At 43.7% G+C, this 27,812-nt stretch overlaps 1 protein-coding gene across 8 annotated transcripts in view; it reads left to right on the forward strand.

Moving 5' to 3' along the window:
- The window catches only part of STOX2 (storkhead box 2), a 144,436-nt gene that overhangs the window by 21,950 nt on the left and 94,674 nt on the right, over positions 1-27,812 (forward strand). Inside the window, exon 2 of one of the 8 annotated variants that reach the window (XM_039550354.1) lies at positions 17,220-17,361. In XM_039550354.1, coding sequence (XP_039406288.1) covers positions 17,220-17,361 — 142 coding nt within the window. Of the gene's footprint in view, positions 1-17,219; positions 17,362-22,493; positions 22,802-25,689; positions 25,782-27,812 lie in introns of those variants that run through there. The other 7 variants (XM_019287124.3, XM_019287125.3, XM_010401515.4 and 4 more) reach the window with 7 other exon arrangements.

Here is a 27,812-nt window from a genome sequence, read left to right on the forward strand (position 1 = left end):
TGAAGATCTTGTTGCATGTCCTTCTACTGTTATGGCATTCCCTTGGAGTGAATTTGACAGGGAGGTTGACGGAAAGCTCTTGAAAATGGCTGGTGTCCTCTGGCTCACTGTTTATACATCCCTGGAAGAACTGTGGGTAGAGGACACTAAGCCAGTTCAGAATTGCACCAAGACATTGGGAAATCCCTTCTGTCTAAATTAGTGCCTTTGGAATGATGGAAGTTTGTTTGTAGGGGTAAAATGACCACCCCTTGAAAAGTAACTAACTGGTAGTGTCATCAAGGGAGTGGTGTTGTAGCATCCTAAAGTGATGAGGCAATTAAACCAAAGCTGTCCTTGCAGAGAGCGTGCAGAACAGTGCCCTTTGCTGTGCAGAAAAACAGCTTTGTGTTACTTGTGATGGGCCAGATGGGGCCTTGTGCCAGAAATTAATGAGGGTTTAAAGAACCAAATTTTGCTTCTGAATGGGGCAATAATTGTGTAAATGAGATTTTTGAAATGTTTTTAAAATTATTTTAACAAGTGCCAAGTGAATTCGTTTCTTCGATGCAATTGAGGGCTAAGTTGTTTCTGGTAGAAAATGAAACCCTATTTCTTTATGAAGGGGCAAGGGGGCTGGGACAGAGTGAAAAACCCAGAAAGAAGAGCACATCAGCAGGTCTCTGGTGAGGGAGGAAACTAGCTGTAGGTGTTGTTGAGGAAGGGGTGCTGCTTCTCATAACCCAGAGGAAAGGGTGTGAAATGTGGTAATAATTCTAGGAAATAATTGTCATCGTTGTTCTGGCTGGACTGTGCCCTACACAGCAAAGGGAAATAAACATGGATCTGTCTGAATCCTGTCACTGTGCTGGTTTAGCTTCGTGGTGCAATAAGAAAGGAAATTATGAAGTAAAAGGGATCTTGGCAGGCTTTGGTTTTCCTCTGCAGAGGGGTGGGAAGGAGAGCAGAGTTTAATTGTACCCTGTAAAATGTGTATGTTTGTCCTGAAGTATTTCAGGCTCAGGCAGAATAAACTCCTGATTTGTGCCTGTGGGCTATGTCTGTTTGGGGTTCTGATATTAATGATACATAAAAGTTCTGGGTTTTTCCTTTGTCTTCCATATAGTCTTTCTACTGCACATGAGGAAACTTTTCTCCTTGAACTTTGATTTATCTTCACATCTTTTCTGTCTCAACACCCTTTCTTGGCCAGGTCACTGTGACCTTTTGCCATCTATGTTAGGCTGCTTTGCTTTCAACTCTCTTCCTTTCATATCCCTTGACCCTCACTGACCTCTCTGGCTGTCCTGCTGGCATCTCCTTGGTTCAGTTCTCCCTGCCCCTTTCCTGGGCTGTCCTGCACATTCCTGTTGGCTCTCATTACTCCAGTCCCTTGCCTCCTGTATACCAGCCTGCTCCATGGTCTCGGCTACCCTTTCCATACTGCTCACCTGCTCTCCCTTGTTCATTACTTCCCACTTAGCCTTTCATTGCCTTTCTCTTGACGTTCCTCTCAGTAGCTGGTGGTATGAGCCATCTCCTTACCCTCCCTCCCAAACACCTTTTCCTAATCCCATCACAATTTTTGCCTTTCCTATCCCACTTGGACACACAGTGCGTAGTTGTTCAGTCTCTTGCTCATCCCATGCGTCCAGACTACGCACAAAATCTGCAGCTACAAACTTTCGAGGAAATCTAATTTCGTTTTTACGAGCTCCAACCTTTGCAGGCTATAATTACCTCTTGCCATCATCACTGAGACCTCCTTCCTGCCGGCTCACCTGACGCAGGCACGCACGCATGCACACACGCGTATATACAGCACATCCCTGTTTCCCCCAGCTCTTTGGCCTGTGCAACCACTGGCTCACCCGCACTGGATACTTGCTGTCGCTGCCCCTTGGCACAACTTTCAGCTGCTCCAGGCTCTACCTAATTCTTCTCCTGTCTGCCAGGTATTGTCCCCCGCATTACCCTTCTCCATCAAGCTGGTGAGGAAGGGCTCGCTTGTGTGTGTCTGCAGTGTCTTTCTGGGTTGGCTGGGCCTTACTTTTGCTATACTGAAATACCCCCGGTGGTTGCCTCCATTGGATACCTTTATACCTTTGCATGGAGATGCCATTTCTGTAGCATGTCCAGCCCCTCAATGCCCAGCCTCGACACAACTGCTTGATTTTGTTGTTCCCCTTAGTTCTCCTTGTCTTCCCCTCCTGGTCTAAGGCAGGTGAGCACCTTTCTCGAGAAGGGTGCTTCCACATTTTAGTGTAGCCTAGGAAGTAAACAGCATCCTAATCTGGTACTGAAATATTTTTTAACAGCTCTGGTGAACTTATCGCTAGTGTGACATTGCCTGTCAGTGAGGCTAAATTCTTATGCTGATCTTTGTAAGAAAAATTTAAAAAAACCCCAACCACTGCAGAAATTATTTGCAGGGTGTCTGCAAATTTATGGAGGGCATAAAAAACAAGTTTTCATGGAGAAACAGCCTTTTGTCCATGTACCTGCTTCTTCTGCCCCTGAATGCACAGTGAACATTGTCACCACTTGTTTCCTGGGTTAAATGCTCAAAGCATTAAAATACAGAGGAGAAGCCGCCCCTGGATGTGAGATATGAAGTAGTGTTGCTGCATTCACTCTGTTTTGGGCATGCTTGTCTGATTTCAGAGTCATTGGAGCAATCATGGTATGTCCTTTTGTCTTCTCCCTGCTTCTCTCTGGAGGCCCTCTGGCAGGTCTTCAAGGGCAGAACTTGCAATCCAGGATTGCTTGATTCAAGATTTGAGAGCAGAAGCCCAAGGAAATGTAATTTAAACGTACAAAAAATCCCTGCATATCCAGCCATCAGCACATGGCACCCTGGTAAAGGCTTCCCTCTCCTGTCCTTCATCCCTTGGTTCGTTTTCCTCATTTCTTGGTGTACATGAGTTAATCTACTTCAAGCAGTGGGGCAGCAGAACAAAGCAGTTTTCAAAGGGAACAAAGACAGTTTATATCTGGTTTTCATTTCCTTTTTCTTCTATTTGGTAAACTGTACAATATTTAATAACAGAAGACTTGCTGATTCTTGTATATCAGACTCTGAACTATTAAACTATTAAAAGAATCTCTGATTTAGATAAAGAGTAATTAGTGTGCGCAGGATCTTCCTAACACGTGCTGGAGATGTAATCAGGAACCAAGGTGCTCTTAGCGAATTCTTTTTTAAAGTATACTTTAAAGTACCATCTTACCAGGAATGGAAAGAGCCTGTAGTCAAAGGAAAAAAAACCCTCTTGGAAGCTGATAGTTTTGGAAAGATGGGATCAGGTATATGTAGTGTTAGAGATGGTGCTCATTTGCTGGGTTTATCCTTTATTAAATTTTCAGCATAGATCCTCATAACATAGTGTCAGCAGAAACGCAGGCAAAGCTTAAGGGATTACACTGATTAATATGTGGATGTACATTTTGGGTTTTGTTTGTTGCGTTACAGCTGAAGGAGTCATTTGGGTGCTTTGCTTGGACTCATGCCCTCATCTAACCATATGGTACAGCAGTTGATGGAATGCAGATAATAACTTCATTTTCTTTGCTATTTAGGTTCAAACTTGTGCTAACAGGTCCCCTCCCAAGCTTTGTTTCAACCCACTAGGTGAACCTAGTAGGGAAATTCATCTCTCCATGCCTCAGTTTCCCCATACAGCAAACAGCAATAATAGTAATAATACACTGCTTCTCTTTTAATGTGTTTGGAGTGCACAGATGAAAAGCATCAAATATGAGCTTGCTATTTAATTATTGGGCCTACTACTTGTACTCAATTTGTCTGACAATGCACTGGGAGCACCCATGTTTGGGAAAACTGGACTTCCCCTATCTGTCTGGGCAGTGCTGCCAGCCTGCCCAGTTGGGCTGTGACCTACAGCATGGCAAATACAACTGGCATTAGCCAGCTGGCCACTTCAAAAGGTGAGGGGGAGAAGGGAATGAAAATTCAAACCTGAATAAAGCAACCTTTTTCTCTTCTGACCAGGGAGCCTGGATACACAGGTAATTTCAAGCTGTATTCATATTTCAAAAGAGAAGTGAGTCAAACCAGCTAATCCATGTGAATTGTTGTCATAGGTATGTGGTGAAATCCATATCTGTCAGCCGTGAGCAGTTGCTGTGTGGGGCTGGGTCAAGGCATATTGGTGCCCCTGTTTCCCTGAGTAGTGTGGCAAGCAAGGTCACAGGGTGTGGGAATACTGATTTCTCTTTCCCTAGCAAATCACTGATGAATGACTTTTCAGACCTAGGGTCCTAAGGCACACTCTGTGAGCATGAATAGCATGTTTTTACTACTTTTTACAGGATTAAACTTATCGCAGGAAGAATCTGCTTTTGAGTAGACTTTGAAATTTGGAGGCAGACTAAACCAGCCCCAGAGGGCTGATAGCAATGTGTGTGCTGTCCAGAGGTGTCCTGGCTTTCTGAAAACAGATATATAGATAGATAGATAGATAGACATGTAATAGCTAATATAGCTACAATATCTGTACCTATTTTAAATCTCCCATTTAAAAGGAAATGTTTAAACCCTGCAACTAAAACAATAATTTAGAAAAAAGTGTAATATGGAGCAATTATACAAAGAATTGTATTGTGCCGCAGCATTACATCAGTTCTACCAAGCCTATAGGCAAATGCTTATGCCTTGGATTTAAAGAGTATCCAGTGTGTCCTGGTCTCACTGTAGAAACCACATGTAGGAGGAGACATTGCAAGACCTGTTGTCATTAGTGGTTCCTCAGTCTCCTGACTCTAAGGCTGCTCCACCTGAAAGCAACAGGCAATCAATGATGTTATTTTAAGGGGTGTTGGAGCTGATCTTCAAAGTCATATGACTTTTTTAATGTTTTCAAGGAAAAACCTGACTGCAGAGTCACATGTTACTCCATGAAAATTTTGGGGAGATAGCAGTGGTCCAAAAGTTTTTCACAGATACAAATATAAGCACACAGGTAAAATGAATATTAAGTGTAAGTGGTTCTTTGTGCCCCTGAATTTAAAAGCAAATAAATATTTGATTTCACAGTTTTTATCCAGTTTCTGCCAATAGCAGTATCTCCCAGTAACAAAGTTAAGTCCTCCAGACAGAATGAAAAACACAGACTTCTCTTTTAAGCAGCTGAAATAGAAATTTTTTTATGTGATCTGAAAAAAGTCTCACTATTGGAGCATTCCAGGTGTCTGTGAGCTACTTTCAGCCTAGCAATTTTCCTGTGTAGGGTGACCTACCTGACATATTATTTGCTTTTCCCCTTCTGCTTTTTTCCTTTTCCAGTTTCGTTACTGTTTCTCCTGTTTTGTGGAGACGATGCTAATTATATCTTCTCTCTGTGTGTAAGCCACCATCTTCCCTCCATAGAGCTGTTGTCTCTCCCATTGACCACCACAGCTTTTATGTGAAATGGAAGTTATTAAATGTAAATGGTGTCTCAACAGGAATTGAAAGTTTAAGTACATACAATGAAATTGGTTTAGCTGTAAAAGAACGTGAGGGCAGTGACCCTGTATTTGGTTTTATGCCATAAGCAATTGCTTTTTTATCTGAATGCCTGAATAACTTAGATTCTGCATGTGGTGTGCAGATACCTAGGTTTTGAGAATTATTTGTGCACCAAGTAGTTCATGATTATCGTGAAGTTTTTACAGGAATGGTGTTAGAACATCTTGCACTAACTTTTCCAAGCACCTAGCCTACATACCGTGATTTTTTTTTTCCACAGTTATGCCTAAAACCCAAACCCAGAACTTGTTTTTAAATACTGCTTAAATATTTTCTTGGTGTGCAAGCTGTCTTACTAATTCTGACTGAAGTCACTGTAGCATTAAATCACAGTGCAAAAAGCCAGAAATATGCAAGATCCAGACCATTAGTTGTACATGGTGAGGGAAGAAAACCCTGCACCATCCCACACTTAAAATATCCCATTCAGCAAGCCCTCAGTTTAATACATGATGTCCTCATTTGTCTTATGTGGGAGACAGTTTACATGCCAAGAACTGGGGAAACTTGCTCTGGTCTATGATTTTGACATTGAAAACCAGAAAATGTCGTTTCTGGTTCCTCTACATATGTTTCTCCCAGTGAAGCGGGTCTGGTGGCGTGACTGGGAAATGGAACTGAACTTCAATCGCTGCACTCCCCAGTTGGTAGGCAGCTCCATGCCTTGCTGTGGTCTAGACCAGATTATCCTTGGCAAATGCTTCCCACTGGTGTTAGCAGTGATGAAGGTGAGCATGTAAGCAAGGCTTACTGATTTCTGCTCTCATTAGTCATGTCACTTAAGTTATTACTGCTGACCTCAGGAGCCCTCCTTTGTTGTCCCTGCTAGCCACCTCCACCTCATCGGAGAGGTATGTTGGGGAAGTTGAAAAACAGTGGGGTAGAGGCAGTCTAGGCATGTACTATTTTTAAAGTTTTTTTCCCTCTGCTTAATACCTTTTCCTATATTTTCCAAAGGTCAGGAACTGCAGAATGCTTGCCGTCAAGCTTGCACTTGCTTTGCTGCTTTTGAAATATGAGCTAATTTTGCCTTTTTCCAGACTTTCTGAATGACTGCAGGTCCTGGAGGTTTGGTGCTTCAGATTACTGAATAACTTACTGCTACTTGTGCTGTATTAATCCTGACTTTTGGTCATGGTTCTGCAGCCTTGTTTCAGTGTCTGCTCTGTTTCTGAGGGTCAGTCATTCAGGAGGCAGCTTTGGTCCTTCTCTGGTAGGAAATGTCTCACATGGCTCTCGGTGATGCCGTTGGGGGCTTGATGTGGCCATCTTGGTATTCCTCTACAGGGAGAGTGAGTGAGGAGGTAGGAATTGGCCTTCTAGCATTTTTGATGGCTTGGAGCTGGTTTAACACACCCCAGCTCTATGCCTTTTCAAGTCCTGAGATCCTGGGAGTGCTGCTGTGGTTGCACACTGAGAGTCCTATGGCATCATGGCAAATACCATATTCTCTGTGAAATGCATACAGTAATGTTTGCAGCTTCTGCCTGATCCCGTCATGACAACTCTGGCAAGCTCTATGATAGCAGCTGTCTGCAAGTAGGTCATGTAACTTGCAGGAAGAAATTCAAATGCCACTGTGAAAATCTTTTGTAAACCTTGCTGTGTGTCCTTAGCTTGGTTATGTGTGACCTACTCTGGAATTCCAGACCAGAAAAAAGCGTTGAGCTGTTGAGGATGTTAGAAAGAGAGTCTCATGTTAACCCAGGAGTTTTCATGTTTGGGGCTGCCTGTGGCAGCCTTTGAGTAGACCATCACATGGAGGGGCCATCTCTGAGCAGGCTCAGCAAGCTGATGTTGCCAAAGTGTCATTTTGCTGATGTCCATGTGAGCCCTCCTTGGCGACAGCCTCAGGAAGGCCATCCCTAGCAGATTGCTTGTGGTGAGGATGGGTTTTTTGGGTCTGCAGAAATCCAAACTGGGAGTGTGATGGAGTGTAAGCATCTGCCATGGGAATGGATCTGAAGTACAGACTTTGTGTGTGGGTACTGCTATGACCATGACCCTTAAACATTATTGTTTCCCTGCTCTTGGGTGTCATTACCTACCAGGAAACAGGTGGGAAAATTGTCTAGGAAAATTGGACCAGGCTTTTGCAACAGGCAGTTCGGGTTTTGGCAGCTGGAGTGAGAAGACCAGTTTCCATTGAGCATCTGTTTCAATGTGAAAAATGGCAGGAAATCTGTTTTTTCAATCCTTGTGACACTTGTCTGTGCATTGACTCAAATGCTCCAAATATTTCACAGCTGAGATAATATCAATAACAAAATAATGCTTAATTGCAATGTTGTAAAAATATGAAGCAACATTTTTTTAAAATATTGCCTCCATCCGGAACAGGCATTGCAAAACCAGCACTATGTGTAGCCCTGCATCATGTGAAGTGGTAGCTAGAGAAAGCATTATCCCCTCTCCTCTACCCATTTGTCTTTGCCACCTGCTCCCCTGTTTGGGTATCCCTCACATTTCCCCATAACAAATCTTTTCCAGTTCCCTTAATCACAGGAGTGATGCAAGGGAGTTGAAGGGTAGTTAGTGGCAGTCCTGTCCAATTCCCTTTCTCTGCTTAAACGTGCTTTGCCTAACTGGCAGATGGGCAAGACTGTGTGTTCCTGTGGAGACAGGAGTAAGAGCAGCATCAGGAAACTCCTGTGTTATGAAGACTGGTGAAACTTCTCAGGTTCTGCTCTCTACTTGTAGATCAGGACAATTTCAGAGCCCTAACATTTTTGCTGATTGCATAAGATGAAAACTAGGAGTGTGCAGTTTTGAGCCCTTTGTTGTTTCATGTATGGAAGAATAAAGTGGGCCCTGGAGAGCAGGAAGCAGAACACTGGTCACAGGCTTCCTTGCTTCCATCCCTAGAAATACCTCGTTGTGTATTATTTTACCTCTACTACCCTGGAAGGATCCCTAGCTGCAAGGCTGTGCATGTGTGAGCTGAGCAGAGTGGTGGATGTGACACCACCTGGCTCTGTCCCCAAGTTGTACCAGCTTCCCTCTACCTTCATGATCTCCTATGTGGAAGTCCTGGGCCCAGCTAACCCCTCTGCAAACCAATCAGTTTGGTTTTCCATAGCAAATCACCATGAAATCCTGATGCAATACAGTACAAATGGCTGCACAGCTTTATTTCTTCAAGACCAAACCTGGACAGAATTTTGCTTCTTAAGTGTTGAAAACCTGCAAATGTAACTTTTCTTTTTCTTAAATAAATAAAGAAAAAAATTAAAAGCAATTCTAGCTATTTAAAAATCCATGAAACCTTCACATTTTCAAAATGCACAGTGTACAACACAGGTGCACTTCCAGTGTCAAACCTCTTTTGTAGTGAGGAGGTCAGAGCTCTCCTACAGTTTCCAGCAGGGCTGTACCTTTCAGTACACATTTTTTTCCCCCATATTTTTAGATGCTTGAACTGCCCTGGAGCAGAGATGAAAACCACTAAAATGACAACATGACAGAAATACTCCACAAGTGAACAATCTAGGATTTCTTTTTTTTAAATTTTATTTTCCGCTCCTTGACTGACTGTAAAAACAGCTGGAATGAAAAGAATCCAGCTTCATGTTTGGTTGAAAGAAGTCTTTGGGTGTTTCATCAAATAATTGCAGCAGATGAGATTTTTAGCTGGCTGTAGGGCCCTTTGCTGTTCCTGTGCTCCTACTAGTCAATCTGGATTGACTTCAGAATTTATGGCATGAACTGAAAGAAGAGGCTGATGGCAGAGCCCTCTTGCAGAGGCTGTGGGTGCTTGCTGGGCCTTCTGGTGCCACAACCTTGTCTTCATCCTCCATCACTGGGTGCTAAGCCACCAAGGCACCTGGCAGTGTGGTGATTTGTGTGGCTTGCAAAAGAGAGGCCACTCCTCTCCAAAGAATGAGCTCAGGAGCACTGGCCCTACTAATTTATTTTATTTGGCATTATTAGGAAAAAGACCCAACCCCAAACCCTCTGTTGTCAGGATTTTCTTTAAATAGCCAGTTCCGGAAACAGGAAATTCCTTTACCTCTGGAAACAGGAAACAGGTCTGACTATTACATACTTGTTTTAAATCTTTCAATTATCCCATGCTGCCCCTCACCTCTGACTTTCTGCTGCTCAGCAAAATTCTCTATTTTTGATAAGCTAGTATCTGGGGGTATTGTGCAAAACTCAAGGGTATGTTGCCATGGAGTAAATCAATGTATTTTGTTTTAAAGCTGGCAGGGCTGGTGTTTTCTGTGTCCATCATATTCATGATATGTATGAATGCGTGTAGATTTGTTCCCTGTAGTTTGATACAGAGGTGTATGATCTGTTGACTCAATAAAATAAGAAGGAAGAAAAAGAGAATTGGCATTACAGAAGTCAATGAAGGATAAGGTTTTTTTTAAAATTAATAATCAAAGCCTACTGACAAGAAAGGGTATACCAGTGGAACTGCAATACTCTTAGAAATTCAGGGCCAGAAGTGACTTAAAGGTATCTTCTAATCCATCTCCTTGCCCCCAAGAGGGCTAGATGTTTATCTTCAAAACCTCTGATGAGGGTGATTTCACAACCCATCAACAAATCCTATGTTAGGCCTTTACTCTCCATGTTGTCAAAAATTTTTTCATGATACCCTCAAAAATTATTGGGTGTATAGTAAGGTTTTGTTCTTCTTTGTGCAACAATTGATGTCCATCCTTTTCAAACAGTTACCTGGTCTCAGGTCTCTGTATTCTCAGGATGTATCTGCCACCTGTGTAAACTCTTAAGCATCTGAGTTTTTCCCTATAGATCATGATTCCAAATGTCTTTTGGCTCTAGTTACTTGGTTCTCAGACTCTATGCCAAATGTGCCTGTCTTTTGTTTGAAAGAGTTATTTCCGAGACTGGGTGAAGTCTCCATCTGAAGCCTTCCAGCTGATGAGCAGAAAGAAATAGCTGCCTTTTGAACTGTGCCTATGATACCCTCCAAGTCTGTGCTTTGGTGGTCCTTGCACAAGCTGTGTGCCATTGATGCCTGACCTGTGTCCAAACCTGTTTGTAACTTCGCTGTTTTGGTGGTACTGCTGCCTCTCTCTTTATTCCATTTTTGTTTCTGTGGTGTCCTCCTTTCTAAGCAGAGCACAGAGCTATTAACTGTTCTGGGAATGTGTTGGCTCTTAAATAATCACAAGCGGAGGCACTGTGCCAAATTTTGGTTTGCAGTAACTGTTTTTTCTGCTTCCAGACCTTGATGTAGCTCCAGAGAACTAAAGGTGTTTACGGATGCATTATGAATTAGCATCCTGGTTGCCAGCCCTTTGTAGCCAGGTCCCAGCTCTGGCTGGGTGCTGTGACGCCTCTCGTGCTGTGAACATGCTTGTGCAGGTGGGAGTCTCTCCATTGATCCATCATGTTTGTGTTCGGATTGTCTCCCTGTCACGGTGCACTGGGTCATTCCCAAAGCATTTTGGTAGCTTCTTGCACACTGGGTGAGATTCATCTTTGCTCACTCCAGCCCTGCTGCTGCCCTCAACACAGAATTCATTACCTCAGCTGTTCCCTCCAAGGCTGGCAGGGCATCAGTGCCTCACAGCCTCTTCCCAAAGCACTTGAAGAAGTGCAGAGCTGCAGGGGTGACAGGGGATCAGCAAGCCTGTGTGATACTGGGAGGTAGAGATCTCTGGAGTCAGAGGGAGGAGGGCTCCCTGGTGCTCCCCAGCACTGCAGCTCACCCTTACAGACCCAGGACATAACATTTGTATCCATATCATGCACTCCCTGTTTGTAACCATAGGTGATGCTCAGCTGACTTCTGTAAGCGTCTCAGAAACAGGTAGTAGAAATTAACCTGCTGCCAATAGATGCAGCTACTGATCTCTATACACCCTCCTGGGTAGCCAAGCAGAAAGTAGCTAACCTGGGGAAGTCAATCTTGTACAGTAAGCAAACACCCTGAACTTTAATTCACTTCTGGTCCATGCTTTAAACATCGCATCTCTGCCAGGCACAGTGCACTGCCCTGCTCAGCCCTGCCGTTCACCTGATCCCTGACATTGGTCTGGTCCAGGACACAACTGCTTTTGATCTTAACTTCATTAGCTCTCAGCAAAGGGTAGCTGCTCTTGGCAAAGGATCCTAAAACAGTCGACACATTAGTAATGAATTAAAACAAACCTGAAATAACTCTTTGTTTTAATTCCAGCATAGCGTGTTGAAGCAGTTCAAGTATGCTTTGGCATGCTGAGTAGTAATGGAGATTTTTTTTTTTCATATGTTGGTTAGTTTGAAAAATAACGACTGATTGCAGCTGAAACAATAAAGACGTGTCTTCCAGATCAACTGTAGTTCTCAAAGAGTCTGCACAGCTCACTGACTGTTCTGATACCTTCTTGATCTGAATAAGTGTGATGGTTTTACCTTTGAAATATAACCAATGGGTGAAAAAAAAAAAAGTGATTAGCCATTAGTTGGAGATAAGCTTCCAAGTGATGTCCCCAGAAATGTACGGGAAAAGAACAAGAAATAACTTTTTTTCTTCTCATCCAAAAGGGTAACGCTATTAATTTTTGTCTTTGTTGAGTTTCTCTGGAGCCTGTCATGGTGTGTGTTAGAGTTTACCTGAGGTCAATGGGAGCCTTGCCGGGGATTTCATCATACCTCCATGCAGCTCTGCCATGGTGACAGCTCATCTTTCCAGCTCACTTGGGGAGGAGGCTGGAAATCCTGATTCTGATGCAGAGGAGTGGAATAGCCAGCTAACCAGTCTGGCTGGGTGGTTTTGGTGTCAGCTTCCTGGCTTTCAGAAAGGCAGCTGAATCTGTTTTATTTGGTGTCCCTGAGCTGGGGTGCTGTTTGTGCCAGCATTTGGGTGGCAGCTCTTTACAGTCTCAACTCAAATGTGTGTGCAAATGTAATTTTGCATAGAGGCTGGATTTTGTACTTATACAGCAGTGACTTGCCAGGGCATCGGACCATGTACATGAGCTGGGCTTGGGCTCAGTACTTGCACTGACTGGATGTAGCAGTAGCAGCTCTGCCCAAGGATGTGTCTTGTGACTATAGCAAAGGAGGAGGGCTGCTGTGAGAGTAATCTCCCAGGCTGGCCAGATATGCCTCCTGTGCTTCCTTCACTTGGGACTTGTGTTCAGAGCTCATGATATTTATTTGCTGCTGTTCCCATCAATATATACAAAGGTCCTAATCATTCTTGTAGTGTTCCCCAAGCGCTGGGCAATAAGCACAGTCTCTAGGACTGCAGCGTGTGTTTTTCTAATATGACATCTGCCTTCCTGCAAATAATTTACCTGCAGCATATGATCTTATACTCCTGTTGGTATGTGAATCAGAAGACTCTTTTGGTATAAAGCATGCTAGCATTTTGGAGCATGAGTCCTCTTGAAGGCATTAAGTTTTCAAGGAGTTAAGTATGTTCATGTGCATTTCACAGAGAGGTGAGTAAAAAATGGTAAGTAGGTTCCCTCTGCTGCCTTGAAGGAGGGTTGCTTTTATTTTTTGAAATATAGATGGTCTCTACTGTCTGCCTTTCCTTTAAATAAATGCATAGCTGGTAGGTTTGTTGCCTTTTTGTTGGAGAACTATTGAAACTTGGACCTATGGCTTCACACGTATTTTAAGCATTTTTGTTACTTTCAATAAAATATGAGTAGCACATCGTGTGAAACAGTCAGATGGCTGGGTTTCTGATGGCCAGGGGCCTGGAGCATGTGCTCTGGAAGAAGAGACTGAGGGACAGGGGTTTGTTCAGCCCTGAGAAGATGGCTTTGGAGGAGACCTTACTGCAGCCCACCTGTATCTATGGGGAAGTTAATGAAAAGATGGAGCCAGCTCCAAGGACAAGGATTGCAAACTGGAGTGGGATTTTCTGAGAAAATACTAAGATAAGAAAATCTCCATGAGGAAAATTTTGCATTGATAACTTGCCTAAAGAGGCTCTAGGAGCTCTGTTCTCAGAGGTTTTCAAGGTCCAAGTGAACCAAGACCTGTACAACATCACATGAAGTCAGGGTTGGGCCTACTTTGAGCAGGAAGCTGCAGATTTTCCAAGGTCCCTTCCCACCTGAACATTGTTATTTAGTGACATTACCCATAAACACAGGGCTTGGAAGTGACTGGAATGAAGGGGGGCCTGGGCTTGCATTGCTTTGGTGTTCCACTTCTAAATGGGGTTAAAAAAGTTACTCTAATGTGATTGTGCTAAACTGGGTGTGAGTGGGAAATTCTGTCACAGCAAATGTTTCCACGAGCAATTGACTGTCGCCTGCCTAATTGCATCCCCCGTGGGGGAACACTAGCAGGGCGAGTGGGGTGTTTATCTGTGATGCAGCAAATACAGCTCTGAAGTCATCCAACCCTTCAGCCTCGCTGTTATCCCCATTTTCCAAATTGACGGGTGAATGTGGACATATTGTGTGAGTTGACCCAGATGATGTTGCAAATCCAGGTTTCATTGCAGGAAACTGGAAGAAAAATAAGATTAAAGTTTTCTGTGCTGTCTGGAACTTGCTCACCCGAAGCATGCTGGCCCTCCAGTTGTTGGAGTGTCTCTTCCAGAGGTCAGGGGCTGGGCCCTCCATGGCTGGGCATGGCAAGCCCTCGGCAAGGAGGCTTTCGACCAAAGCTGGTGTCCGGTGGGCGCGGGGCTGGTAGCAGCAGCGTGGGTGGCAGCCGCGGGTCGCTCGGCATCCTCGCCAGCACCGACTGGTTTTGCTGCTGCCTTTTCACCAGCTCCGGCAGCCGATTCTGGGGAGCGGAGCCCACGGGTGTGCGGGTGGGAGAGGTACCCAGTGAAGGCGCTCCCCGTGCGGGTGAGCACGGACGAAGCGCGTGCTCAGGAAGGGCCGGGCGCGGAGCGGGGCCGGGCGCGGAGCGGGGCCGGCGGGAGCCGCTAGAGGCCCCTCCAGGCGCGGCGATGGCCACTGGCACCGCCCCGCCGCGGCCCCCGGGCTCCGCTCGGCGGGCGGGCGGGGCAGGCAGGGTCCCGCAATCGGGTCCGGCCTCTTTAAGGGGTGACGTCGTCTCAGAAGAAGGGAAGAGGGAACGTGATTCTACCCTTCTGTTCCGTTCCTGTGAGACCCCCGCCTGGAGTGCTGCATCCAGCTCTGGGATCCGCAGCACAGTAAAGCCGTGGACGTGTTGGAGCGGGTCCAGAGGACGGCCAAGGAAAACGATTGGAGAGCTAGACTACATCTGTGATGACAGGCTGAGAGAGCTGGGGTTGTTCAGCCTTGAGAACAGAAGGCTCTGGGGAGAACTTTGAGCAGCCTTCTGGTACCTAAAAGGGGCTTATAAGAATTACAGAATAAGCTGAATTGGAAGGGACCCACAAGGATCATCAAGTCCAACTCCTGGCCCTGCACAGGACCATCCCCAAGAATCACACCATGTGCCCGAGAGTATTGTCCAAGGGTTTATTGAACTCTGTCAGGCTTGGTGCTGTGACCACTTCCCAGTACCCTCTGGGTGAAAAACCTTTTTCTAATATCTAACTGAAGAAAGATAGGGACAGACTTTTTAGCAGGGCATTTATTGATGGCACAAGTGGTTGTGGTTTTAAACTAAAAGAGGGATTCAGACTGGGTATAAGGAAGTTTTTTACATTGGGGGTGATGAGACATTGGAACAGGTTGCTCAGAGAAGTAGCAGGTGCCCCATTTCTGGAAACATTCGAGGTCAGGCTGGATGGTGCTCTGAGCAACCTGATCTAGTTGAAGATGTCACTGCGCATGGCAGGGGTTTGGACCTTTAAAGGTCCCTTCCAACTCAAAACAGTCTATGATTCTGTGATAAGGGAGGCAATGCATTGTGGCCCTCAATTTTTGTGAGATCTTTGGCACCAGTCCCCTTAGTGGATCCCCAGACAAGTCCCATAGGAGTTGAGCTGAGCTGAAACAGCATCAATGGGTGCATGTCTGCCCCAGCAGTGGACCAAAGCAGATTCCTTTCCAAATTGGATCTGTGACTCAGCCTCCACAGATCCCATGTTTTGCACCAGTTTCTGCAAGCACCCATCTTTCTGCTGACATACAATGTGAGATTGGCAGAAATGCAAAGTTGAAAGTATTACCTCTTTTTGAAAGTATTACCTCTATTGCCTTTTCAGCTATGGATTATTTTATTCTGCCTCCGCTTGTCATATTCTCTGGGAAATCTGTGCCACTTCAGGTCACTGGTACTTACTTATTCCCTATTTTCTTTTTTGTCCTGCCTCTCCTCTTAGTCATGAGGGTTTTAAGGCAGAAATTACTGGTGGTCTGAAGACTTCAGCTGCATAAATTTATCATATGGATTGTGTTTGGCCATTGCAAAGTATGTTTGACAGTACTAAGCTAAGTGGCTAAATGCCTTGGTGATTTATAGTCCACTTAGGGCACAAACGTAATTATTCATTCACCTCATCAAAACAAAGAAGTTCAGCATTAATGAGGATAGTTCATCACAGCTGCCCTGACATAGTTTGAGACTCAGGAATCTCAGATGGGCTCTGGGATGGGTGCAGAGAGCAGAGCCTGCACACTTGGTGTGTTCTCAAGCAAGGTGTTGCTGGGTGCTTGCCCTCTCCTTGTAGCCTGCTTCATTGGGCCTTGCAGTAATTTCAAGTGGAAGGGAAGGGAAGTACTTTTTTTCCTAACATTAATACTCCTGGATATATTTTTACAGTTTTTGGGTACTATTCTCTTAAGCGTAGTGTACATAGTATGTGTAATAGCAAGCAATATGCATTTAAAATCTGTCCAAAGCTGTTTTTCTAATGTAAGGTAACCAAACAGTATTGAGGTACTCCTTCACATTCAGAAGCTTTATTGAATTTTTGGCAAACGCTTTTGCGAAAATGGTATATATGTAGTCACTTAAAAAGAAGTGATACGTGATCAACTGATGAAAAAGCATGTTTTATACTGTTTTTCCTTTTTTATGCCTCCAAATGATATCAGGGGTTTTTTTTTGTTTGTTTTTTTTTTTTTTTTTTTTAGTTTAGAGGCATGCCAAATCAGCCTTTTCAGTATAGATGCATTATTTTCATAATCTTAGGTACAACAGCACTAGGAATGTAGTTCTGAGGTGAAACTTGAGCTCCCAAGTTTCTGCCTTGCAGTCAGACTTTGTATTTGCATTTTTAAGCTTGTAAAATATAGGGAGTTAAACGTTGTGCAAATGGTGCTTCAGCATATTCCAATAACACTCGGGCTGCAATGCCAGTCTACACAGCTCACTCCATCTGCTTGTCTCTTCCCCTCTGCTTTTTTTCCTCTATATTGTTTAGGTTTGACTGTGTCTAAACAACAGGCTGGCTTCCTATACACAGTATCTTCTACTATTTTATAGTGTAAATTTAAAGTACAGAGAGGCAGGGAAAATGCTTCAGACATGAGAAGAATGGTGAAAGGGAGGAAAACCCTTCTTGATCCATGACTTCTAAGGGATGAATGAAATATATACTTCCTGGAGGTTTTAACACACCATTTCCCATCTTCTTATGATGGGAGGTCTAGGAGAGAAATTGAACTGCTTATTCATCAATCCATCAGCAGTAACCTGGTTGTTTCTTTCCCAATCCCAACTGCTCAGTTCACAGCAGAGGGGCTGCCCTTCCACAGCCTTCTTTGTTTCCTTCTTTGTTTCCTTCTTTGTTTTCCATTTTTTAGGGGTCAGCTTCTGTTTCCACCGTATCTCTTCCTTCAAAGCTGCTTTTCACAGAGCTGTCTGTCTTCATTCTCCATCTCGTCTTGCTTTGCAGCTGTCTTGGATGTGCAGCACTCTATGGCTTGTTCCTGCTTGTATGGTTGTGCATCTTGTTCCTGGGAGGGGGAATGGTCACCAGGATCCAGCAAGTGACCTGAAGGAGTCAAACCAGCATGCAGCCTTTTACCAACCCACAGGTGAGCGTGCAGTGTCAAGCCAAGACAGGAGGAATGAAGGGCAGGAGGTGTGATGAAGACAGCCAGGTCAGGGGTAAGGACTGCCAGGTTCCTGCAGTGGTGCTGCCTCCTTGCTCTCAGCTGTGGTCCCATCCTGGGGTGTGGCACTGATGCCTGTCTGACCCTCTGGAGGCTTGTGTCAGCTTCAGTGTAGCAGGCTGAGACATAAACGCACTGAAGGGAAGAAGGAAGACTTTTTGCAAAGTTTCTTATTGATTATATGGCAGCAAGTCAGAGCAGACTTGGCCTGGGGCTCAGCCCTGATAGCCCAGTGATCTTTACTTTTTAAAGCACTAGAATAAGAAACATAGAAAAGTGTGCAAGAGAGAACATGACAATCTCCTCTCCCTTTCCATCTCTCTGTCTACCTGTGCTTTTCTTTGGTCCTGGGAATGTTCCTCTTTGACCAAAGAGGGTATAAATTATGGGATTTACTTCTGAGCAGCCCATGGAATAGCCTGGGGCAAAGTCATTCCTAGAAGGTGCTTTCCTCTTCTTAAATGGGTCATTAACGTTTGCAGCTAAATACCGAAGCAGGGAGAGGAGAGAAACAAGTGGGGAAATAGTTTCCTGAAAGGAGGAAGAAAAAGCTGTTATTCATATTCACTCATCAGGATATTCTTAGATGTGCGTGGGAACAGCCTAACAAAAGGAGGGAGCTAGAGAGAGGCAAGCCAGGTGACAGTGATGTGCCTGGGACAGTCCTGAGGGAGTTTGAGCCATGTCATCCTTAGGCAGAGACATGGTAATTCTTCCTGAAGGAGGTTTCTTCTTTATTTCCCATCTTGGTCCCCTTCTTTCAGTACAGGGAACTGTAGGAAGGGAGGTGTTTACAGAGAAACTCATCAGTTTTGGTTGCTGCTGTGTGAGTGTTAGTTGTGAAGTTGCTGTTACTCTGGTGAAAGGAGCTCAAGGGAGGCATTGTGATGCAAAGCTGATCTCAGGTTGCTCTCCTGGAGATCCCAGAGTGTTCATCTGCTCCAGTGTGCTCTTCCAGGATGGCAGGATTGTGCCAGTGGAGCAGGGGCAGCTCTTGTCAAAGTGATGGGGAAAATGTGGCTCTCAGAGACCTGGACAAGAACTGTGTGTGTAGCCTGTGGGGAGGAGAATAAGCTCCTGAGGGATCAGGTTTAAGGCAGGTCAGGAGAACAGCAAAGGATTAGAGCTTGCTGCCTCTCTCTGTTCCCTACTGTCAGATAATTTTTGACCCCAGTCAGATTTCTTTCTTACTTTGGATAGGTAATTAACAGCCACTCTTACTCAGTAATTAGGGGAGTGTGTGATTGTATTGCTGAGGTGGGGGGAAAGTTGTAGCTGCAAAGTCTAGCTGGCAGTTCTGCTTTCATCTGTGTGCAGTGTCCAGTGGTACAAGGTCCTAATATCCCTGTAGGTCTTCATTCCCATGGCAGCAGCTGCAGGAGGTGTTGCTATAGACTGTTTGGATGTTGGTTTGGGTTTTTTTTCACCGCTGGCCATCTGAAATGAAAGAGTAATAAAGTAGATTTTAAAGGATGATATGCAAGGCGGGCAGTTTGTGGAAACTGTGAAAATGCTGGCCTTGCTCTGCATGGTTAGCAAGGCTAAGGAAGCTGGGAAGGGTTGTGCTGAACTTCTGTGGCAAGAGAACATGAGCAATTTGATGGTCATCTCTCCAAGCTTTTGTAAAATACTAGATCTTGGATTACAGTGGCAGCATCAGGATTTAAATGCCATGTCTATTATTCTGTAGCTAAAAGGAGGCAAGTGTATTAATAGGTAGCAAGGTTTTGCACCTGCGTAATCAAATTACCCTTCTTTGCCATATTTCACTCCTGTAGATGCTTCTAATAGGTGTTGATGGATCTACTGTGGCATTAGAAAATAACATTTGTGTTGCCTGTTACATTAATTTCCCTGATAAAATGAGGCTACCAGGATGACCCATCTGACTCCTGTGATATTTCTATAAAGAACAAAATTGAGTACTGTTGTTATGATTAGTGTACTAAAAGTATTAGGTTTGTTGTCTTAGCTGTGCTGTGTTTTCTCATTCTCTCTCTCATGCTGATTGCTAATGACAGGCTTTGGCAGGAGCTAGCCTAGGCAGTCCTTCCTGTGATAGGAACCAGATGGATGGTTTTGCTTTGGCTGCCCCTCCCATTGAGCACCAGGAACAGCAGGAGGGAGAGCCCTTTTGCGAGGAGGGGGAGGCATTTACAGAAAAGTAAATGAATGGCAGAGAACCAGTTCTTGTCTATCCACCACTTCCCTTGAGGCTCCCAGTTTTGCAACTTTCAACCTCACCCTTGGCTTCAACTTCTTGGCTTTCAAGAGACTGTGCTGTATGTTACATTTTCATTACTGGTAAAATTGATGGAAAATCACATTTTATTATGTGAAAAATGCAGTATTCTTGGCTGTCAAAGCTCCATTCAGCTGGAAAAAATCTATGTGAGGCACTCTTTTATATTTCATGTATTTTTGTGCATTGGTTGGAATGAAAAAATAATGAAAGGCTGTATTTTGTCAACTTTTGCATCTGTATGACTGGCAGCACTGACTGATTTGTTTTTTAAATGTATTTATTTCTTGCACTAAGCACTATTATTCTCCACCCTTTCACAATAAATGCAAATAATATGTGGAATGTGCAAATAATATGGGGAAAAGAGAGATGCAAATTATTCAGTCCCTCCAGGTAGGTCTGCAAAGAAACTGGAAATGTGACTGCAGTGTGAAAACGTGCTGTCTTTATACCAGCTGCAGCAATAACAGGGCTACTGTCTGTCTGTGTTTCAGGTTTCTGGGAACACAGCTATTGTATTTTTTAATTTGTTTTTTTCTTCTTCTCTTTTTCCCTTTCCTCTCCTGCTGTGAAACTTTAAATGGGATCTGGGCACTCTGAATATCTGAAGTACATCACTCAGTCCATAAACCTTTCTGCCCCTCGTGGGACCACTGCTGCTCAGGTGTGGTGTGCCCAAACTGCTGAGGCTGTTGGGTTGTGCCCGGGGAATGAGCTAAAACCCTTGATGTTAGGGAGAACAGGTGGATACTGCTCCCGAGATCCAGACTGGAATTTTAGCACGAATCAAGCTTCTCCTCAGGTGAAAAACGTGGCTTCCCTTCCTGCACAGCCATGTGCCAGCTGTCCTGGGACGTGGGCATGAGTCAGATGGAAGGGAGCCAGACTGATTGGCATTGTGAAATCCCGAAGATCTTGGGATGTCTTTGCAGCAGGAATAGGTTTTTTTCCTGCCTTGCCATTGCCCCTAAGCATGCTCCTGCCTAGGAGAAGTTGTCATGCCACTCTGCACTGCTGAGCAGTGGGGATGTGACCCTGGGTGTCTCAGCCATGCTCCTGAGCACTGTCTGAGCCAGTAAGCTGGGGAGGACGGTGAGGTGCAGCTGACAGACCCATCCTGCGGCAGCCGGGGCGTGCTCCACGGTTCAGGCATTCCTGTGATTCAGCATCTCCCTGCAAACTGAAAACAGTGTTTTCTTTTATTACAACTTTTTTTAAATGTCAGAATTATCTTCCTACTTAGATCGCTGTAATTGCAATTTCAAGTAAAGAGCCTGTGAAAAGAGGTGTCAGGGTGTTCCTTCTCAGCATTGTTTCATTGTTACCATGTGTAAAATTCACTCCCAATTCCAATAAAGATTTCAGTGTGACACAAATTTTCAGTTATTTTAAATACTAAAAAAGTGATATCTTTATTCTTGCTAGTTCCATATAGATTTTCTATCAATGCAAAAAGAAAAAAAAAAGAGTAAACTATGCAGTAAAAGCTTACAGACAAAGTGGTAGAGGTAAAATCTTACAGAAAGATCTAGAAAATTCCTCTTTGTAACTGAGACATTGTTTATTTCTGCACTTTTAGGCTCCCCACCCTGTGTATGTGTTAGAAGCTCTTCAGTGGGGGATATTAGTCATTATGAGAACCCTGGTCTGGAGACCTTCCTGGCTGGAGGAGGGTACACTGCTGTGCTTTTGTAGTTAATTTGCTCCAAAATCCTTGTGAGGGTGCTGAGCTTGTGAGGACTTAGTAGCTGGAGAGTAAATGGTCAGCAGCACATTGGTTTGAGTGCAGTCAAACAGAAGAGGATTCCAGAAGCTCCTGCTCGGAGCAGTGCCAGCTATGAATCAGACAAGGTTGTTCAAGGCTTGATCCAGTTAGGTCAGACTGGAAAGTCTCCAGGGATGTGGATAGCGCATCCCTGCTGGGAAACCTGTTCCAGGAAACCCTTGGTATTTTGATGTTTGTTACCACGTGGTACTTAGAACGGTCAGAGGTTAAAATGTGGCACTGTTCTCCCTATAGATGATACTCCTGAGCCTCTTTGTTTAGGAGGCAGTGCCTAGGACACTTCTCCTACATGGTGCTCCATGCCACGAAGAGGTGGGTGCAAGGGATGAGGGCTTGCTTTGTCCTCTTTTGGGAGTAGGCATGGGGCAAGCAAAACCATCCTGCTGATCCAGGGGGTGAAAACCAGTCCAACCCCTTCTATCCCTGGTTTTCCTTGACCTTTTTGCCACAGCCACATATAAGTGATGCAGTAGGAATGGTGGTGCTCCAGGGCTGTCCTCCTTTCTCCCCAGTAAGCGATACATCTGTCCTTGCTGAAATAGTCTGCCCTGGATTGGCAACCTGGTCGCTGCCACTGCGGTTAATAGCAGGGCTGAGCCATGGTGTCTGCGGCTGGCAGAAATAATTCTCGCTGTTTATGTTCAGACACAGGGCTGGGACATAGGGACATTGTAGCACCTCACTCAGGGCCTGAGATCCCCAGTGTAAGCCTTCAGAGACATGGGCACCTCCTGCAGCTTCAGCTGGGGATAGAAAACCAAGCCTCCCTGGCAGGAGGCAACCCATGAGGTGCCTATTGGACTCCCTGTGCATTTGCATTTTCTAATCTGCTGCCTAAAGCATTATCTTACTTGCTCAGACAAGTCATTCACCACATCAGGAATGTGTGGGAAAATAACTCAGTCAGGATAACCAGAGGAAAATAAATGGTTGTGTGGTTGGCCATTTGGAGCTGAGCTAGCTTGGGAATTTTTTTTCTTTCAGCAACACCCTGAAAAAAATGTAGTGCGAATGGGTGTGAAATACAGAGAGAGTTTGCTTCCTTCTTGCATAGGCATATATCCAAAAAAAGACAGCAGTAAATATAGAGACATCTACTGCTAGATGCTTTGGTAGAGCTTTAAAGGATCTAAAGGCTCAGTGTGTTTGACTGGTAGGACATTGGATCTTCCCCACTGAAATGAACTTTGAATACAAGGGAAGTCTCTGACACAGCAGAGAGGAGAACCCACAGTGATCACCTGGGGTGTTTTGGTGTGCCGCTCTGTCACCCAGACTCCACTTTGCCGCTTGGTTCTCCATTTGCTTGAAGAGAGGATTCCAGACATAATGTAAGTACAGAGGGGAAAACCATGTCCTATGTTAAGGGCAGCAAAATGAGACTGCAGTGGGTCAGATCCCAAAAGGCACTGATGTTTGTTACTGGGGTGGAGGAAAAAAAATGTGTTCAGGCTACTGCAATTCTAAAAAATGCAGAATTACTTCACTTCTGTGAGATATAAAGTGGATTTCACAGCTACTATGTCTGTTGCCATTTAGGAGACACCAGTGAAAAAGAGCAGGATAATGTCTTCTGCTACAGTAGAAATGCCAGTGTAAAAGATTTACTTCCTAATTAGTAGACATTGCTCTAATGATAGAGATATTTAACAACAAGTTTTTTGTATCATATCAAGCCCTGTATTCTAGAGGTGGCTTTTTCCCTCTGTTGGGTGTTAAAGCAGTTGCATGGATTAATCACACTATAATGCAGCCAAACAGCTCTTGTCCCTGCTTGACCCTGGGAGAAGAGGCTTTTTGGCTTGATACATGCATGAGGAAAATCACATCCAAGTTTTATGAAGTATATTTTGAAAATAAAAGCTGAAGTTTAATTAAAAAAACTAAACAAAACACCTTGTTTTTCCCAGCAAATGAGGTCATGCAGCCTGATTGCCTGGCCCATCTGTTGCTGTTCATAAGTATGTTACATTTTTAAAGGCCAATATTAAATGGTATTATGTAGTTATCTACTTTCTTTTTTTTTTTTTTTATGCCTCTTGGCTTGTCAAGCACTGTCATTATGTCAACCACTGTTCTTAAAACAGGATTTTGGTTAAAATAGTATATACCTGCCATCTGGTTGAAAAATGTAAGCTTCCTACACAACTAAGTAGAGTTGAACTACAGTATTAGGAATAGCTCATGTTCTCTTGAAAATAGCAGCTGATGGCAGATTGCAGAAATCAGCCAGTTATCAGTTGTCATTAAGCTATTTGATATCTGACACACATGGAAAGCTATTTATAAATGTGCAGTTATGTTATAGAAGTATTCCTTTTTTTTTTTTTTTCCCCTCCATCCTTTACTCATTTAAATATGTTGGTTTGACTGGACTGGACTTTGACTGGAAAGCAAAGTCTCCCTTAATATTCACAGAATAGATATGCTGCAGAATGAAGGTGTGCCAGACTGTTTGTAACATTTCTGTCATCAAAAAGTCATCTGAGAGGGGTATAGAAGGAAATTTGGTGTTCCTGTGCTATAGAGCTGTAGGTGTCTAAAGAAAAATGTCAGCTACAAAGAGCCCAAGAAACAGAAATATGTGGAACTAGCTGGTAAAAGATTGCAAAACTAGAAATTGTAATGGAAAAGATGCATTTTACTTTAATATGTATCTGCATTTCTGCTAGTAGGAGAAAAGAACTCAAGTCTTAGCAGCAACTAAAGCAGAAACACTAAGGGCGTAATTGCTAAGCCTGGGCAAGGCACCAAAGACTCTCAGAAGTCTAGGTTAGTCACTAACATGAAAGCTTAATGCTAACCACTCAGCAAGGACTCATGTACAATGCAGGGCAGAGGATGCTGCTGGAGAGGGCACTGAGGCACAGTGATGCTATGACCTGTTCCCTTGTCATACCTTGTGAGGTAACTCGGGATTACAGAAAATAAAGCGGAAACAGCCTGCTAAAAAGAGGGATTAAGAATTATTTTGTGAGTGGAAATGTGAACAAAAAAGCAGTCAAAATAGGATGGGGTGCTTTAAGGCTAATAATTTTATTCAGAGGGAGCGTGAGGAGATGTTATTTTCATGTGGGCTGAGGGCTAGACCCTGATTAATCTGCTGCAATGACGTTGAAATCTTGTGAGCATATCCTGCAAGGTTTTATAAAAAATAAATATATATTACCTATAAATAAAATACAATAAGAAAATAAATTAATATATAATAACATATTAATAATATCTGATTATTCTCACAAATTTTTGATTATATTAGACCAGAAATGTTTTGAGTACAATGAGGAGTTTGTTGACCCCACTGCAAAACCCCCAATCTCTTCTCCTTTATAAGTGTTGACTGGAAAAATTAAGGTCTTTGTTGTTGTGGCTTCAGCACAGTCTTGATCAGGTCTGGAACTCTTGGGTTTGGATCTGAATCCTGTTGCTTTTCAAATGACATCTGAGATTCTGGTTGTGAAAGGTCTCTAGTCATTTTGCTTTTAAAAGTTACTTCACCCATAACCATCCATCCATAATAAAAATGGGTTCACCTTCATAATTATAAGTTTTAAGTTTTACAGTCAACAGAGGTATGTTCTTACAAAAAATTAGGTAGCAAAAGGTGTAGGTCAGAGGTTGTGGTTTGTTTTTTATTCTTTGACTTTTCCTCACCAGAGTATTTGAAAATTTTATGGTGGAGACTAATCACGTCTGCCTTGCTTCAGGCTTTTGCAGACTTTCTTAGGCCATCAAAGCAGCTTCAGCAATCTCAGCGTTTTGGCAACATTGCAACTATCTTGACCATAAAAAGGCTTGTAATTGCAGAGAGCACCTCCCGCAGTGGAAGGTTTGCAGGAATGAGCGGTGCCCAGGAGCGATTGCGGCTCTCCAGCGCTCCTTCCCAGGTGTGTGCACACATGCCAGCTCTCTGCGCTTCCCTGCTAACCAAGCCGGTGTTCCCAATGAAAATCTTGCTGGGGAGAAGCCTCCTGCTGGCACACAGGGAAGGCTAGCAGATGAGGCGCGGGCAGACTCCCTACTGAGTGAAAAATGCAGATGTTTGACGGTTCAGGGCAGTTTGACAGAAAGTGTCTCTTCCTCTCCACTTCCCAGACTGCATACAGTTATTTGCAATTCCAAGCTGCTTATTCTCTAATTTAGTAGCTAATGACTCATCTGCCCTGTTGTGCTCCTCCTTCCCTCCCAAGCCACCAGCTCTCCCTGCTTGCTCAGTCTCTCACCAGCCGACTGGAGCAAATCTGCTGCCTGGTTTAGTTCCCTTTGGCTCTGCCTCCACAGGTCATTTCAGCTTCCCTATCCTGGCGAAAGGTTAGTGAAAGCCCATTTATCTGCCTCTCTTTCTTTGATTTGTAATTTTTTCATGTGTTTATCTGCACAGCAGATGGCTAATAAAAAAAACCCCAATCAAATAATCTAAGTGTGTCTTGTGGGGGGTGGTTGGCAGATAAAATTGGGAGGGAGAACAAGCACTCATGGATCAAAAGTAGCTGTGTAGGCAATTTTATTTAAGGACAGAACATGGTATTTTATTTTACTTCTCACATCTGAGGAAAATAATATGTTAAAAACACTGACTATAGTTGAAGAAAACATTTTTAAGTGTATCAGAACTTGTAAAGGTGATCAGGAGTGATCCTTGGTAATTAGGTTTCAATGTGAGAAGCATCCTGGAAGACAAGGACGTTTCTCAAAGGAGCTTAATGGTTTTGCAACTGCATAACAAAGTTTTCCTTTATAGTAGGCAGATGCCAAAAGTACTGGATATGGTGGCATGTTACACCTAGCATTTTTATAAGGAGGTTAGGAAATTGTGTAGCAAAAGGCAGTTGTTTTTTCACATGAGTTCTAAGAATACTGCATGTCCAAGTGAATTCGTTTTGTCAGGTGTAAATGTGAGAACTTACCTCAGCAGTCCCGAAGTACTAAACTTTTCCCAGCTTGTCTTGGAAATGAGCTTTCTGCGATGTTGTTCTGCTGTTGTTCTCAGGTTAATTGTTCCAGGTCAAGTTTTCTTGTGAAAGCTTAAGTCATTTTCTCAGCTTCTCGAATTCTGACCTCTTTATGTCTGTGGGGAAGCCATATTTAGGCCACCAGATGCACTGCATTATGAGCATTTGGGGCTTTTCCTTTTTTTAGGGGAAGCAGGAGGTGAGAGAGAGGAACTCTAAAATTGGTTTTGTTTGCAGCAGCACATAACTTGTCTTTGGCTTAAGGGAGTATCTTTTCTTTGACTTGGGAAGTTCTGCTTTTACTGAGAGAGCTAGAAAATGAAAATTTTCTTACCATGGCTTACATTCCTTGAGAAACTTCAGTTGTGTCAGAAAATATGTACTCTGTCTGACCACACAGCCTTTGAAGCAGTGGCACGCAGAAAGGTTCTGGGATTGCCTAAGAAACTGCAAGACTAAGGAGAACTTCCCAGCACCCAGTGTAACCCTCAGGTACTTTGCTGAAGGGCACCAGTTGATAAAGCAGGGAGTTCCAGCTGGGAGCTGCCCAGGAGCACCCTCCAGGCCTTACATTTACTGCTGGGGATGCAGCTCTCTCTTGTTCCTGCTTCCTCACAAAGTAACCACAGCCTTTCCCTATCATCTCATGCTGCTCAAGATTAGAACACGTGTGCTGAAGTTCAGGATCAAGTTCCATAAGCAACATCCAATACAATCTGTCTAATCTGAAAAGCTTTTTTATTTAGTTTAGGTTTTTGGTAAGTGTCATGTAGCAGTTGCTGGTGCCAACAGGTATTCTGCATATTTATTACTGAGTATATTGCACAGAAAATTAGTGTTTTGGGTTAAGATCAGGAAAGAAGAAAGAATAACTTTTAAAGTCTGTAAACTTGGCACAAAGCACTCTTGGGGGCAAAAATGGTAGAAGCAAACTGTGGCCTATCAGGGCAGTATGTTCTGGGATAGTGGCTTTCCCCAATGTAAGAAAGCAGGTATTTAGGGTTGTGTGCATGTAGTGTAGGATGTACATGTAATTAACAGTCTTTCTAGTTTTCTTAAGATACCTTGGGAATTTATGAGCTGAAACCTAAAGTTAAAATTTCTGAGGGCAACTGCTTTTATCTTAAGAAAAGGCAGGTACTTAATTTGTGCTACAGTCTAAAATTTTGATGCTCTCTTCCCTGTGGGTTATGATGGACAAAACCTCTTTTGTGGTCTATATATGGACCTTGCTATCTCTGTACCAGAATGTATGTGACAGTTTTCTGTCTCTGTGATCACTGAAGCCCTTTAGGGAAGGATATGTTACTTATGCCTTTTTACAGCTGAGAGCATGACAAAATACATGACCACATATCATATTTTTACCCGGGACTTCTGCTTCCTACTA

Source organism: Corvus cornix, chromosome 4 (assembly GCF_000738735.6).
Source record: "Corvus cornix cornix isolate S_Up_H32 chromosome 4, ASM73873v5, whole genome shotgun sequence".
NCBI classification, from domain to species: domain Eukaryota; kingdom Metazoa; phylum Chordata; class Aves; order Passeriformes; family Corvidae; genus Corvus; species Corvus cornix.